This window comes from Dipodomys merriami, unplaced genomic scaffold (assembly GCF_024711535.1).
Source record: "Dipodomys merriami isolate MVZ:Mamm:240054 unplaced genomic scaffold, mDipMer1.0.p SCAF_1, whole genome shotgun sequence".
NCBI classification, from domain to species: Eukaryota; Metazoa; Chordata; class Mammalia; order Rodentia; family Heteromyidae; genus Dipodomys; species Dipodomys merriami.
This window is the reverse complement of record NW_027202270.1, coordinates 56,370,097-56,385,512: the sequence shown is the minus strand read 5'-3', so window position 1 is coordinate 56,385,512 and position 15,416 is coordinate 56,370,097. Positions and strand designations below refer to the sequence as shown.

Here is a 15,416-nt window from a genome sequence, read left to right as displayed (position 1 = left end):
CAGGTCAGCTAACCTGACTTAGACAGATAAGCACAAGAGAAAACAAAAGATGGAGAGTAAGGCTACCTTGAATACCTTTACTAGTTAACAAAAAAATTGTACAAAATTTGAAAAACATGCATTGATTACCTTACTCATGTAACTGTAACCCTTCTGTACAGCATCTTTACAATAAAATAAAATTTAAAAGCCACTAAAAAATTGAGAACAAATAATTTAGCTGGTAATAGACATTATTTATGTGGGGCACCCAGAGGGTCCAAATATCCTAAGGAAATTTGAGAATAATTAATAACAGAAAAGTTCATTGTACAAGTTTAACTGTAATAACTACTTATCTGCTGTGTTGACACACTGTTTCCATATCATGCATTTTTCTTAGACTCCAAATTTGAAAAGTGTGTGTGTGTGTGTGTGTGTGTGTGTGTGTGTGTTTCTCTTATTTTCACATTTTAGTGTCATGAACATAATGAACATAATGGTATGTGTTTTATTATGTTGGTATGCTCAGGGCCTCTAGAAGTTTCTAAAGATTCTGTCACAAAGAAAAATATACCTTTCAAGCCTGTTTTCAACAATGTCTTCAGCTCCCCCAAATAAATAGGGTTCCACAGTCAATACATAGAAGGCAGTCTGGAAGACTGCATTCCGGGGGTTGTCATTTGGACAGGAGCACTTTCACTATATAAAGTTGGTGGGATCTTCACCATTTGTTATAAAGACTTTGCCACAGTTGGTTTTCTTTCTATTGATGAATTCTCTCATGCTAAATGCACATATGTCACTTTCCCACATCTTTTTTTTTTTACAATCTCCGGATAATTGCTTTTCTTAAAAAAACAATAGCAATGCTTTAATCATCAGATTTTATTCACTAATCCTTTTCAGTGATCAATTTTCCCTTGAATATTTACTTAGTGACTCTCAGAGGCCATCTGAAACACAGATATCTGTACATGCCAGCAATCATACTATTCAAAACAGTCTCCTGCACATGTCACCAGGGAGGAAAACTACCCACCCTGAGTACGCCTATTAATGTCAAACAGATTGTCATCTGGGAAAATAAAAATGCATCAAAATCAGCTTCGGACAAAGTACAGCTCTATGGAAAAACACCAGGTTTTATGAGCAAATGTCTTCGACGTCTGCTTGAAATGTTTAAGGAACGAGTGAGCTAGGAGGCTGTTCCTGGTTTATGAAATCCAGAGCCATGTAATGAAAACAGTTTCAGAGCTACAGGTCTTTACTCAGAGCCGAATATGATTTTGCCAAAGGCACATTGGCCTCAATTTCTAGTAAACATTGTAAAGAACTTGTGTATTCTAGCTTGGGTTGAGGGGTCTATTTAGCTTATCAAGGCACAGACCTGTTATAAACTCTGGAGCACTTGCCAGGATTACTTTTCCTGAAACTCAGAGTAAAGATCGTACCTCGAAAGCAATGTGCGTGGCAAAACACGCAAATTTAAGCTTTCCATTCGTGCGTGGCTAGGTTGACACCATCAATAGGCCTCTGAGATCACCTGAACCTTCTAAAACTCATACTAACTCGCCACTTCCCCCCCCCCCCCACCATGCCTCCTCCTTGAGCAGGTCTTGGGGGCTTAGCACAGGACGACCCAAAGTGCACCGGAAGTTCTCCAAGTCTCTGCAAGGTGAACTCGCGGAGCCGCCCCGTTGCCAGCCAAGCACGCACCTACAAATTCTCCCTCTGCGTCAAAACTGCCCTAAATTACTCACCCACCTCCGCCCTGCCATCCATATCCCCACGGATCCTGTCTCTTTCCCCCTTCCTCCCGGTGTTTGCGTCCCCAACACACCTGTCTAGCCCTACAGCTGCCAGACGTCAGGTGCCCACGCCGCGCTGCGCGCTGTCCCGCGCCCCTTCAACCCAACTGGCGCGGCCCCCCTCCGCCTCGCGGACGGTCAGTGTCTTCGGAGCACCTTCTTTCCCTCGCCCTCTTCCCGTCCCCCCTCCCCCGCCCCGTCCTCCCCTGGGCTCACCCGCAGACAATCGCCAACTCCCACCCTCCAGAGCGCAGGTGGAGAAACACCCACTCTACCTGCCGAGAGCTTGGCGGCCAAGGCAAACAGCAGGAAAGCGTGGCGTAGCGCGGAGCGGAGTGCCGGGTTCATGGCCACCAGGCAGCCGCGCCGGGGCTTGGCGAGGCCCCCCCCCGAGCGCAGCAGCAGCGGGGCAGCCAGGGCAGTGCAGACCCGCCTGGAAGTTCCCGGGGCGCCGGAGGAGAGCGCAGACCCGACACCCTCTCCAAGTGTGCCCTCGGCTCTAGGCGGCGCGGGCGCTCCGGGCACTCCGCACTCCTGAGGCCCCCATCCCACGCCCCCCGCGGCGGGCGGTGCGCTGCGCTCCTGCCACTGGCCCCGGCAGCAGGCTGGGAGGGGTGGAAGGGGGACAGAGCCCGCCCCTGCCGCGCCTCCACCCCTACGCCCGCTGCCAGCCACCCAGCCTCGGGCGGCGGGGCAGGCGGGCCGAGGCGGCCCGATGGCGGGGCTGTGACAGGGCCCAGAGCGGGGAGGGAAAGGGGGGGGCGTGAAGACGGAAAGAAGTGACAGGGGGCGTGGCACGGAGCCCCCAAGACTAGAAGCGCGACAGGAGACTTTCGGGAAACTTAAAACGGCAGCAGCGGCCTGCTGGCAATCTACCCTATAGCTTCCAGCGAATGACCCATCCTTCTAGCTCACTGGACATTAGCCCCTCAAGTGCTCCTAGTTCTGATTGTGTCCTGTGGTATTCCTGTAGGGCGGGCGGTCCCACCTCAACATTCTGGCCCTTCCTACTTCTGCGAACGCGCGCCCTCTCTGTCCATCTCTGGGAACGACCAAGTGTCCCAAGACCTTTTTGCCACCTTCGCCTTTGCCTTAACAAACTTCATCCCTGAATGGTTTGCTTTACCATCCCCTCTAAACAAAGTCGAACCACCAGGTGATGTGACTATCTGCAAAGTGTAAAGGGGATAAAGGACGGGAAATAGCTCCACAGCTACTATCGCAGCAGTTGAAAAATGGAGAGAAGGGGGAAGGGATCATAGGCATGCTTGAACGGAGGGGAAGAACTGTTAAAGTCATCGACACTTGTTGGAGTACTGTTCATATTACTAGAGATTGACTGTCAAATCCTGCCTAGACTATGACTCTAACATAAGGACATCATCCCCAATGAATAGAAATTAAACTAAACTCCATTCACCCATGATGCCTAACCATAATTGGAATTGTCACCTAAGCAACACACACACACACAGACAAACTGCTCTAGCAAGATGGTCATAAGCCTTTGAAGCAAAAATCTCCCTCCAATACCTCGAATGAATCAAAACATTCCCGGAGCCTTTTTGAACAAGTCAGGAAAGGGCCAGGCCATATTATACTTTGGCTCTCTTGGCTTGCTCTTGGTAACTATATCCTAGATTATAATCTGCAATTGGATCATGAGACTTAGGACTTGAGCAAACAGTGCACGTCTGAGTCTTTTTCTGCAAAATAGAACTTCATTCTAATTTCTCAGAACTATGACCAAATCAAAAAGGTACAGTATGTGAGAGTACTATTAAAATCATAGGCATTAAACTAAGGGCATGTATCTGCCACTCCCGTGTTTATTTTGTCCTGAATATAGAAAGCAATATCTCTTGCAGGTAAGGAAGCTCTTATTTTCCAAGAAAGCAAGATTATTATCCCAGGAAATCTAGTGTTGAATAACCACAATATTCTGAACAAACTCTGTGATCTCCACTTAGTCTAGTGGTGCATTGTCATTATGGTATCCACTAGCCACATGTGGACAGTACACACTTGCAAATGTGTCGACACCAATTTGGCAACACATGCTGCAAGTGTAAATTACATGCTAGAGTTCAAAGACTCAGTACAAAAATGAGAATGTGAAATACATCATTACAAGTCAAAATGATATAATTGACAGATTGGGTTAAATTTCATTCACTTGCATTTATCATAACAGCATTTCAGTCAATGATGGACCTCATGGCAGTGGTCCCTGAAGATTATAACGGAACTGAAAAATCCTATTAGCTAATAATATCATATCACAATATTATAGCACTTTTGATACGATGCTAGCTACCAGCCATATACACTACCAGCCACATAAAAGTATAACATGTACAATTATGTAGTCTACTACTACTCTTTTTATCTTTAAAATATACTCCTACTTATGCATATCTATATATAGATGAAAGTTAATTGTAACTACTTCTAGCAGGTCCTTCCACAGAGATTTTAAAAGAAGGTGCTGTTGTATTTGTTGTAGTGATGGAAAATTGTCTTTGGCTGTACTGTAATATATTATACTATATGTTATGTATGTTTATTAATATGTATATTAATATATCATAGCTCTAAAATTAAATACATATTATATTTGTATATAACATCTTATAAATACATAATGCATATTAAATATATACTAATATATATTAAATATATAAGTTCAATATTTTAAAATGTTATATATCTAATGGTATAATATATATATGCTATAGTACATTATGTACTACTAGAAAATTTCAAATTACATATGTCCCTCACATAAGTAATTTGACACTACTGTTCTAAAAAATTCCTATTAGATAGCAAAGATGATTTTTTTCTTGACAATTATTTTAATTTTGTTAAGAAAGGAGTAGCTGTCTTGTCTTGCTAGTCACCAATGAAGAACAATTACTTCAGCCAATGAAGATGTTAGGATATTCTGAATTCTTAGTGCAAAGTTCTGGGACACAATACAGAGGTATATATATATCAACATTAAGTTATCTATTTATGAGTAATTTTGAATAGATCTTTTAATGTCATATTCTTCATCCTTTTGTGCATCTTCCAAAGTTAGTCCTGTGAATGTTTTAGTGTTAACTACTTTCGGTATACTGAATTCCCAAATCTGGTAAATTATAAATCTTGTAATTATGAATACTTATAATATGGTACAACCTAATATCATCTTCATAGAAAACAAGAAAAGGATCTTAATTATATTTTTTACAGACATATGGACATCTTTCCAATATTAATCCACTCTTACTCCAACAGCTTTTAAAAATAAACTTTTGTTAAGAAAATACTCTTGTAAAAAGGAAAGAAAAGAAAACACTCCTTGTAATGTACTAAGCTCCTCCTGTTATTTAATATCATTCAAGATGTAATATAGCACGTCTTTCATATTTTTGTACACAATCAAAAAATCTGCAAGATTTTTCCATTTCATCAGGAAGAAATTTACATGCAAATATGTTTCTAAAGATTTAACATTCCCCTTCTCTTAACCATCTAGTTGTATGTATCTATTGCCATAGCAACATGACATCATGATTTCTGTATTCTTATACCCAGAAGAAAACAACGACGTAAGCGAAGGGTTCATAACCCTTCAGCAAAACAGACTTTGTGTGAGTAAATCTTGTATAAGCAAGAGAGGCAAATATAAGAACTCTGAACTGTAAGGAGATGAAATATTTGCAGAATATCACTGATTAATAAAGCAGACATATGTGTGTGTGTGTCTTGTGTGTGTATCTAAACTTCAAAAAAGACTACTTATTGGGTTTAGTTTTAAGCATTTTTTTGTATGTGAACTAGGGTTTGAACTCAGGGCCAGAGCAGTGGAAGCCAGATGCTCCACTTCCAGCTTTCTGGTGTTTAATTGAAGATAAGCGTTCCACGGACTTTCTTATCCAGCTTAGTTTCCAATTGTGGTCCTCAGATCTCAGCCTCCTGAGTAGCTAGGATGACAGGCATGAGACATCAGCACCCAGTTGTTTAGACTTTTGTTTCTTAAAGTTTCTTTTATTATTATCCTTTCCAGAAACTTCATTGTTTTGCATCTAAATGTTTCAACTTGTCTTGGAACATGAGTGAAACCATGGAGAGGAGGCCCCTACAGTAGTTTGCAATGCTCTGTCAACGTCTCTTCTTTTCTCATTTTCTGCAGTTTTCCTTCCTCAAACTTCCATCGCCCTATGGAAATTCATGGCACCATCATTCCCATTCATCTCATGCTTTAATCCCACAAATCTTGCCAATGGGAAAATTGGTTTCACTTCTTTTCTAATTAGCTGACAGTGAGATTTTGCAACCAGCACCCACAATGAGCCTATCTCATGGCTCAAGTTTCACAATAACAAACCCTTTTGGGGGACATAGACAATGAGGGGTTATCAAAGTTTCTTAAGTATTTGCATCCCTGACATTTTCCCTTAAGTGCCATCATAATAAACCTCTTATTTCTCCTACTTACTCATACTTGCAAATTTCCTAATAAATATTTTGCTTAAAAATGTTTTCTTTTCCCTTCCCCTCCCCAAATTAAAGAAGTGTATATTCAAGATGCAGGGCACCGACATCAAATACAGTGAAAACAGGGGTTATACCGGGGTTATACCATGGGGGAGGAACATACAAAGAAACAAAAAAATCACATGGTACCTTATAAATACGTTAGAAACAATAGCAAGAAAGAAAAAAACCACTTGTATCCCTAAGTTCGTTTTACTTAACATCATCTTATCTGGTCATGTGTACATAGCTTTTGATACAGGTTGACCCATTGTAACAATGAGATGTACAAGACACTAAGTTGAAAAATGAACTTTGAGGAGGGGGGGGGTGGAATGTAGTTGAGGAGGTGGGAGGGAAGGTATGGTAGGGGAAAAACAAAGGAGGAGGCAACAATGCTTAATAAGAAATGTACTCATTACCTTGCTTATGTAACTGTAAACCCTCTGTGCAGTATTTTTACAATTAAAAATATATTAAAATTTAAAAAAATGTTTTCTTAGCTCAAACGCTTTGTCTGTTTTCTGCCCTTATAGCTTCTGTCTTCCCACCTTCTAACATGGATACACCCCTACTGATTTTCACAGCCTTTAATATTTTGAATGTGGTCTTTCCACAAAATCCAAACAGCTATCCCTTCCTCTGACCAACGTATCAGTGATGCACTGATTGGGTACATTTAGTACAGGCCCTAAAAAAGGCTAGGCAGAAACTCAATTCCAGATACACAAGCTACTGCCATTTAGACTGTTGCCTTAGAATGGACCCATAATGATACCATACACAAGCAAGGTCACAAGTAAGTGGGAGAGGAAGATGACTCAGTTCAAATCCATCACTTTCTGAGGAAAAAAGCTCCAAAAGGGCACATAGAAACACCACCAGGGCTCTGAGGGTTTGATTCAAGTAAACAGTAGTGCAAAGCTGTCTGGATGTAGTAGCCAAAGCCACTAGTGGCCACTGAGCACTTGAAATGGAACGAGTCTGATTTGATGTATACCACGTATGTAAAATGTCCACCCAATTTCAAAGACCTAACATCAAAAAAGAGGATTTTAAAGCATCTCACTAATAATTTTCATTGTGTATTGAAATAAAACACATTATTAAAAATTAATTTTACTGTTTTCCTACTACAAGGAACAAAAATTCGATATTTGCAGTTGTCATTATATTTCAACTGGATAATGTTTATCTAATGAATCCTTATTTCATACCACAAATCACTTCTTTCCAGTGCTTGAAACGTAGAAACAGAAAGACCTTCCTTCCAATCCCATAGCTCCAAGGCCAGTGATCTGTAACTCATTTCAATTCTTCAACAGTAACACATTCAGTCAATACCCAAGTCACATTTATGTTTCTTTTGTGGTTTTCTATTGTCATTCCAGTTGTTTCCAGTCAAAAGCCCTAGTAATTTCATACCTGAGTTCTCATAATGACTGACTAAATTATCCTTATAACTTTGTGTTATCCCGATTTTAATGTACCCTCAAGGTCATTATCAGAATGACTTTTCATTAGCAGTCTCAGGACTACATTGCCTATGGAATCGATTAAATTCTAGCACACTGGGTCTCAAACTTCTTGTTATCATGACCTCTTCACAGTCAGGTTTTTTGAGGACCCTGAAAAGCTTTATTAATATTTACGACACTGGAAATAAAAATTGAGAAATACTTAAGACAAAGGAATATGCAAGGGCATAGCTCATTGGTTTTCAAAGCAAGGACATCCTTACATGTCTTTAAGCCCCTGAAAAGCTTCAGTATACACTCATGTGAGAATGAGAAGAGAATGGAAAATAATACAAGTATGACTAGTAGAAGTAGCTTCCACTTTGTGGACCCCCAAAAGATCCTGAACACATCCAGGGGCACCTTTGCCAAACTTCAGATGCTTTCCCTTTCCCATAATTGCAACGTTTGTTTCTAGTCTTTGTTAGAGTGTCCCCCAATCCCTGTCTCTAACCTTCATCTTGCTACCAAACTCCAAAGCTGTATATCCTAATATGAGCTCTACACAAATAACCTAAATGTAGCCCAAAGCAAGCACCATATCTAAAACAGAACATCTGATCAAGACGAATTGTACACATAGACATGTTAAATTTTTTTGAAACCCTTCTAGTACTATTATTTGCAGATAATTTTTAAAAATAATAAAAAAGAACATTTCTCTCCAACCTGTTCCTCCGCTTTTAGCTCAGTAATTGTCATTGCTCAAACTAGGTACATTACCTTTCTCTTTACGTCTTCCTGCTTCCTCGTCTTTCACATAAGTAACCAGTAGTTTCTACAAATTCTAACTTATTTTAAAAAAACTTTGTTTTTCATTTCTTTCAGTAATATTCATTCAGATCATGACCTTTTCCTACCTGAAGGATCATAAACAATTCCTAACTGGTCTCCTTTTCTTCAGCCCTTTGCAGTAACACACATTACACTCCATCAGCCAAAGAGGTATTTTTCATAGCATAAATGTGACACATCACCTAAAGTTACCTGGCATGATTTATATACTGGTATTATTTATTATTTAAGTTTCTAATCTCCACTACCTCCACCCGTTGCTGTTAGTATTAAATGCCACAAGCAAGGAAGTACCAAGGAGTGTCTGACATGTAACAAGCATTGATAACTTTCTGTCAGATCATCATGATGATATTTATGACCTGTAAGCCATGACACACCAATTTAAAAACCTTCCATGACTTAGCATTACCTTCAGGCTATATTCCACACTCTTTAGCTTAATGGCCCTTAAAGTTCCAACTACTGCTTAGCCATCTAACCTCATTCACTTCTTTGGCCTTCCCTTCAAACTGTCACATATATTTTTATTTTTGTAATATATTAACCTTAATTTTCTATACAGAAGAGACTTCCTACCACATCCTCTTTTTTATAACTAAATTCTATTCCTTTTCATTTCTTAGCATAAGGGGTCACTATCAGTAAAAATTTCCCCCATTTCAACTTTCATAATAGCATTTTAACATTTTAAGTTAGGTGCTATTTCCAGATTGCTACCACAATACTGATTTTATGTCACATATCAGCATATTACAACTACCGTTCTCCACCTCTCCAGGACTTTAGCCTATAGCATCCCAGGTGAGGAATTCTATCTTCTTTACTGTTCTGTTCTTGGCATATGAAATCAGCTCGGCACCACAAGCTATGGCTCAAAGATAAACTTTACCCTCTCCCCTCCAAAATTTTACTTGTTAGAAGCTTGGCAATTTTATGAGTTGGTGGAACCCTTAAGGGATAGGATGAAGTGTGAGGTAATATATCACTTCAGACACCACCTCCAGAAGAGATTAGTTCTCATGGAACTCTGAGCTAGTTCATGGTGGGAGATGAGACATTTCTTTCTATGGGGGAGAAAAAGAGAGGGGGGAGAAGGGAGGGAGGGAGGGAAAGAGGGAGGGAGAGAGAGGGAGGGAGGAGGGAGAGAAGGAAGGAGAGAGAGAGCACTAGCCTGATATGCCTTCTTACCATTGATCACTACTTCTAATGCACTCAGGACATTTTGGTACCATCACCACTAGGCCCTCTTCAGGCTGAATTAATGGACTAATCATTATTAATCTGAATCAATGGAATTGTCTGATCTTGACTGTATCCTCCAAATAGTGAGATAAATTAAACACTTTATGAATTGCTCCACATCAGGTATTTTATATTAACAATATATTATATTAATAATTTATTGAATGAATTAATAAATGACACTTAGGACCCTCATCTATAGAGCCCCATACCTGCTTTTCCAACTATATTTTCATCTTTACCTCTTTATATCTTTAGCTCTTTATCACCTTTACATCTTTACTTCACTACACACCAGTGCTATATGTGTTGAATAAATGATTCAGCTAAATAACGGCAGCATGATAACTAGTAATTTTTCCTGTTTGTGTACACATTGCTAAACCTTAGACAGCAGACTCAGTAGATTTGGCTTTCTTTATCCTCCAGTATAACTCAAAGGGGTTCTCGACACTGAATTTCAAGCTTTTTTAGGGATCCTCCAAGAAAGGTAGGGATCTATAGAAAAAAAAATCTTCCTGACAAAGGTTCTGGGCATCCCGAAGGAATAAATAGAATCCAGAGACTCAAGCTTTTCATCTCATTTTTCTAGAATTGAAGCAAATTATTTAACCTTTCCAAGTTACAATTAGAAATAGAAGTTTGAGACTTTTTATGAGCCAATTGAACCATGATTTTTACCATATTTTATATTTCTTTCCTTTTTTTTTTTTTTTTGGTCCGGTCATGGGGCCTGAACTCTGGGCCTGGGCGTTATCCCTCAGCTCTTCAGCTCAAGGCTAGTGCTCTACCACTTGAGTCACAGCACCACTTTTGGATTTTTTCTTTTTGCTTACGTGGTGCTGAGGAATCGAACCCAGGGCCTCGAGCATGCAAGGCAAGCGCTCTACCACTGAGCCACCTTCCCAGCCCAATATTTTATATTTCTTAAGTCTCTGGGGTGAGTAAAATAGGCAAATATAAAATAACTTGATAACTTAGGTGAAAAAGAACATTTGAACAATAAAAATTCAAGTGCCTGTTTGTGTTGTTATAAAAGTCCTTTAATAGCACTAGATAGTTGTTTTCCTTTTGGTTCCATGGTATCTTTGACCATTTTCTGTGGCTGTCACTGCATATCACAGTTGAGATGATATGAAAACAGAAGCTTATTTAGCTCAAAGTTCTGGGGTCTGGGAAACCAAGAGCAGAGTAAGAACACCTGCATCATCAAATGGTAGAAAACAAAAAGCTATCTACAAATTCAATGCAACACCCATCAATATCCCAACCTTATTCTTCAATGAAATAGAAAAAGCAACTCAAAAATTCATTTGGAACAATAAAAGACCCCAAATAGCAAAAACATCCTTAGCACAAAGAACAGTGCTGGAGAAATATCAATACCAAATTTCAAACTCTACTACAAAGCCATAGTAATCAAAACAGCTTGGTACTAGCACAAAAAATGACCTCAGGACCAATGGAATAAAACTGAGGACCCTGAAATGAACCCACAGACTTATACCCACCTAATCTTCGATAAGGAAGCTAAAAAAATAGAATGGAAGAAGGACAGCCTCTTTAGTACATGGTGCTGGCAAAACTGGTTAAACACCTGTAGAAAACTAAAGCTAGATCCTTTTATATTACCCTGTACCAGAATCCATTTCAAATGGATCAAAGACCTCGAAGTCAAAGCAGACACCCTGAAAACATTACAGGAAGGAATTGAAGAATCTCTAGGGCTCCTTGGCACAGGCTGAAATTTTCTTAATAAAGACCTAGAAACACAGCAAATCAAAGAAAAGTTGGACAAATGGGATTGCATGCAGCTGCAGAGCTTCTGCATGGCAAAGGGTATAGCTAGCAAGATCAGTAAAAAGCCCACAGATCGGGAGATCTTCACTAGCCAAAGAACAAACAAGGGTGTTATATCTAAAATATACTTAGAACTCAAAAAATTAAATCCCCCAACAACAAATCCTAAAAAAAAAACTGTCCCATTAATAAATGGGCTAAATATTTAAAGAGAGACTTCTCTGAAGAGGAAATAAGAATGGTCAATAGCATAAAGAAATGCTCAACTTCTCTAGCCATAAAAGAAATGCAAATCAAAACAACATTGAGATTCCACCTCACCCCAGTTAGAATGGCTATAATCAAGAAAATCTAATAACAACAGATGCTGGAGATGATGTGGACAGAAGGGAACCATACTGCATTGTTTGTGGGAGTGTAAACTTGTTCAACCACTTTGGAAAGCAATATGGAGGTTCCTCAAAAGACTCTACAGACCTTTACCTAGCAAATATCAACATGCTGAAACTAAACCAAGATGAGTTAAACCATCTTAACAGGCTGATATCAAGCAATGGAATAGAAACAGCAATAAGAGACTTCCCATCTAAGAAAAGCCCAGAACCAGATGGGTTTACAGCTGAATTTTACAAGGCCTTCAAAGCAGAGCTCATACCAATGCTCCTTGAACTCTTCAATGAAATTGAAAGAGAAAGTTCACTACCGGACTCATTCTATGAAGCCATCAAAACCCTCATCCCCAAACCAGGCAGGGACTCATAAAAGAAAGAGGAATATAGACCCATTTCTTTCATGAACATTGATGCAAAACTTCTCAACAAAATTTTGGCCAATTGACTTCAACAATTCATCCAAAAAATCATATAGCATGATCAAACAGGATTCATTTCAGGGATGCAAAGCTGGTTCAATATTCTCAAATCAATTAATATAATTCATCACATCAACAAGAGCAAGGATAAGAACCACATGGTTATCTCAGTAGATGCAAAAAAAAGCATTTGATATGATCCAACACCCCTTATGATGAAGGTTCTGGAAAAACTAGGAATCCAGGGAACATTCCTCAATACAATAAAGGCTGAATATGACAAACCTACAGCCAGCAGTCACTTAATGGTCAAAAACTAAAGCCATTTCCTCTTAAATCAGGAATGAGACAAGGATGTCCACTCTCTCTACTTCTCTTCAATCTATTATTAGAATACCTAGCTACAGCAATAAGACAAGATACAAACATAAAGGGATCCATATAGGGAACGATGAAGTAAAACTCTCCTTTGAAGATTACATGATCTTGTATTTAAAAAAGTCTCACCTACTCCACTCCCAAATTATTGGAGCTGATTCGAAACTTTGGTTAAGTAGCAGGGTATAAAATTTACCCTAAAAAATCAATGCCTTTTCTGTATGCCAAAAATGAGAAAAGCATGGCTGAAATCAGGAAAGCAACTCCATTCATAATAGCCCCACAAAAAATAAAATACCTAGGAATTAACTTAACCAAAGAAGTGAAGGACCTCTGTGATGAAAACATTAAAAACCTGAAAAAGGATATCAAAACAGAACTTAGAAAGTGGCAAAAACCTCCCATGCTCCTGGATTGGAAGGCTCAACATCGTGAAAATGGCAATACTTCCCAAGCTATCTACAAATTCAATGCAATACCTATCAATATAACAACCTCATTCTTCAAGGAAATAGGAGAGGCAATCCAAAAATTCATATGGAACAATAAAAGACCCTGAATAGCAAAACAATCATTAACAGAATAAACGGTGCTGGAGGAATATCAATACCAAATTTCAAACTCTACAATAAAGCCATAGTAATCAAAACAGCTTGGTACTGGCAAAAGAACAGACCTCAGGACCTATGGAATAGAATTGAAAACCCAGAAATGAACCTACAGACGTATAGCCATCTAATCTTTGATAAGGGAGCTAAAAAAAATAGAATGGAAGAAAGACAGCCTCTTCAGTAAATGGTGCTGGCAAAACTAGTTAACTGCTTGTAGAAAACTAAAGCTAGATCCTTATATATCACCCTGCACCAGAATCAACTCTAAATGTATCAAAGACCTCAGAGTCAAAGCAGATATTCTGAAAACATTACAGAATGGAATAGGAGAAACCCTAGGTTTCCTTAGCATAGCCTGAAATTTTCTTAATAGAGACCCAGTAACACACCAAATCAAAGAAAGTTTGGACAAATAGGATTGCATGAAATTGCAGAGCTTCTGCATGGCAAAGATCAAAAGAATGCCCACAGTTTGGGAGAAGATCTTCACTAGCCGTACAACGGACAAGGGTCTCATATCTAAAATATACCTGGAACTCAAAAATTAAATCCCCCAACAACAAATCCTCAAAGAAACAACTGCCCAATAAATAAGTGGGCTAAAGACTTAAAGAGAAACTTCTCTGAAGAGGAAAGAAGGATGGCCAATAGACACATGAAGAAATGCTCAACCTCCCTAGCCAAAAAAGAAATGCAAATCAAAACAACATTGAGATACCACCTCACCCCAGTTAGAATGGCTATAATCAAGAACTCTAATAACAACAGATGCTGGAAGGGATGTGGCCAGAAGGGAACCCTACTGCATTGTTGATGGGAACGTAAACTTGTTCAACCACTTTGGAAAGTGGTATGGAGGTTCTTCAAAAGACTCTACATAGAGCTCCCCTATGACACAGCAATCCCACTTTTGGGCATTTGCCCAAATGATCACAAACAAGACTAAAGCTACCAGCACAACTATGTTTATTGCAACATTATTTACCATAGCTAAGATATGGAACCAACCCAGATGCCCCACAGTAGATGAATGGATAATAAAATGTTATACACACACACACACACACACACACACACACACACACACACACACACACACACACACACACACACACACACACACACACACACACTGGAATTTTATGCCTCTATAAGAAAGAATGTCACTGCCCCGTTTGTTAGGAAATGAAAAGACTTGGAAAAATTATATTAAGTGAACTAAGCCAGGCCCAAAAAAACAGGTCCCATGGTTTCCCTTATTTTCAATAACTAGTATACGTCTAGGACAAGCAGTAAAGGTCAAAAGCTACGTACATATGACCATATAAGATGATGAGAAGTGAAATCAACCCCAAGATAGGGACACAAGAGGTTTTTATCTTTACTGCTCTGGTACTTATAATGTATTATGTGATTGTTTTTGTTTCTTTTGTATGTTCTTCACCCATGATATAACTCCTGTTTTCAGTGTATTTGATTCCAGTGCCCTGCATCTTGTATATACATTTTTCTAATTTGTGGAGGGGAAGGGAAATAACAAAATGGTGAAATAAGGATACAAGTTGACCCATTGTAGCAATGAGATGTACAACACACTATGTTGAAAACTAACTTTACAACTTGGTGGGGGGTGCAAAGGGGGAGTTGGGGAGGTGTGGAAAGGGATGGTAGGGGAAAACAATGGAAGGGGTAACAATGATCAATAGAAAATGCACTCATTACCTTACTCATGTAACTGTAACCCTTCTATACAATATTTTTACAAGAAAAATATATATTAAAAATGATAGACAGCAGAGCTAATGTCCAGCAAGAACTCATTTTTTTTCTTTTTTTTTAAATTTAAATTTTATTTTATTTTATTTGAGAACATACTGTACAGAGGGGTTACAATTACATTGGCAGGATAATGCATACATTTCTTACCAAGCATTGCAGCCTC

At 39.1% G+C, this 15,416-nt stretch overlaps 1 protein-coding gene across 2 annotated transcripts in view; it reads right to left on the bottom strand.

Moving 5' to 3' along the window:
* Acvr1c (activin A receptor type 1C) overlaps positions 1-2,229 on the bottom strand; it is an 87,124-nt gene extending 84,895 nt beyond the window's left edge. For both annotated transcript variants that reach the window (XM_070022883.1, XM_070022894.1), the window contains exon 1: positions 2,066-2,229. In XM_070022883.1, coding sequence (XP_069878984.1) covers positions 2,066-2,138 — 73 coding nt within the window. In that variant the 5' untranslated portion in view covers positions 2,139-2,229. The remainder of the gene's footprint in view (positions 1-2,065) is intronic.
* Positions 2,230-15,416: the final 13,187 nt, after the last annotated feature.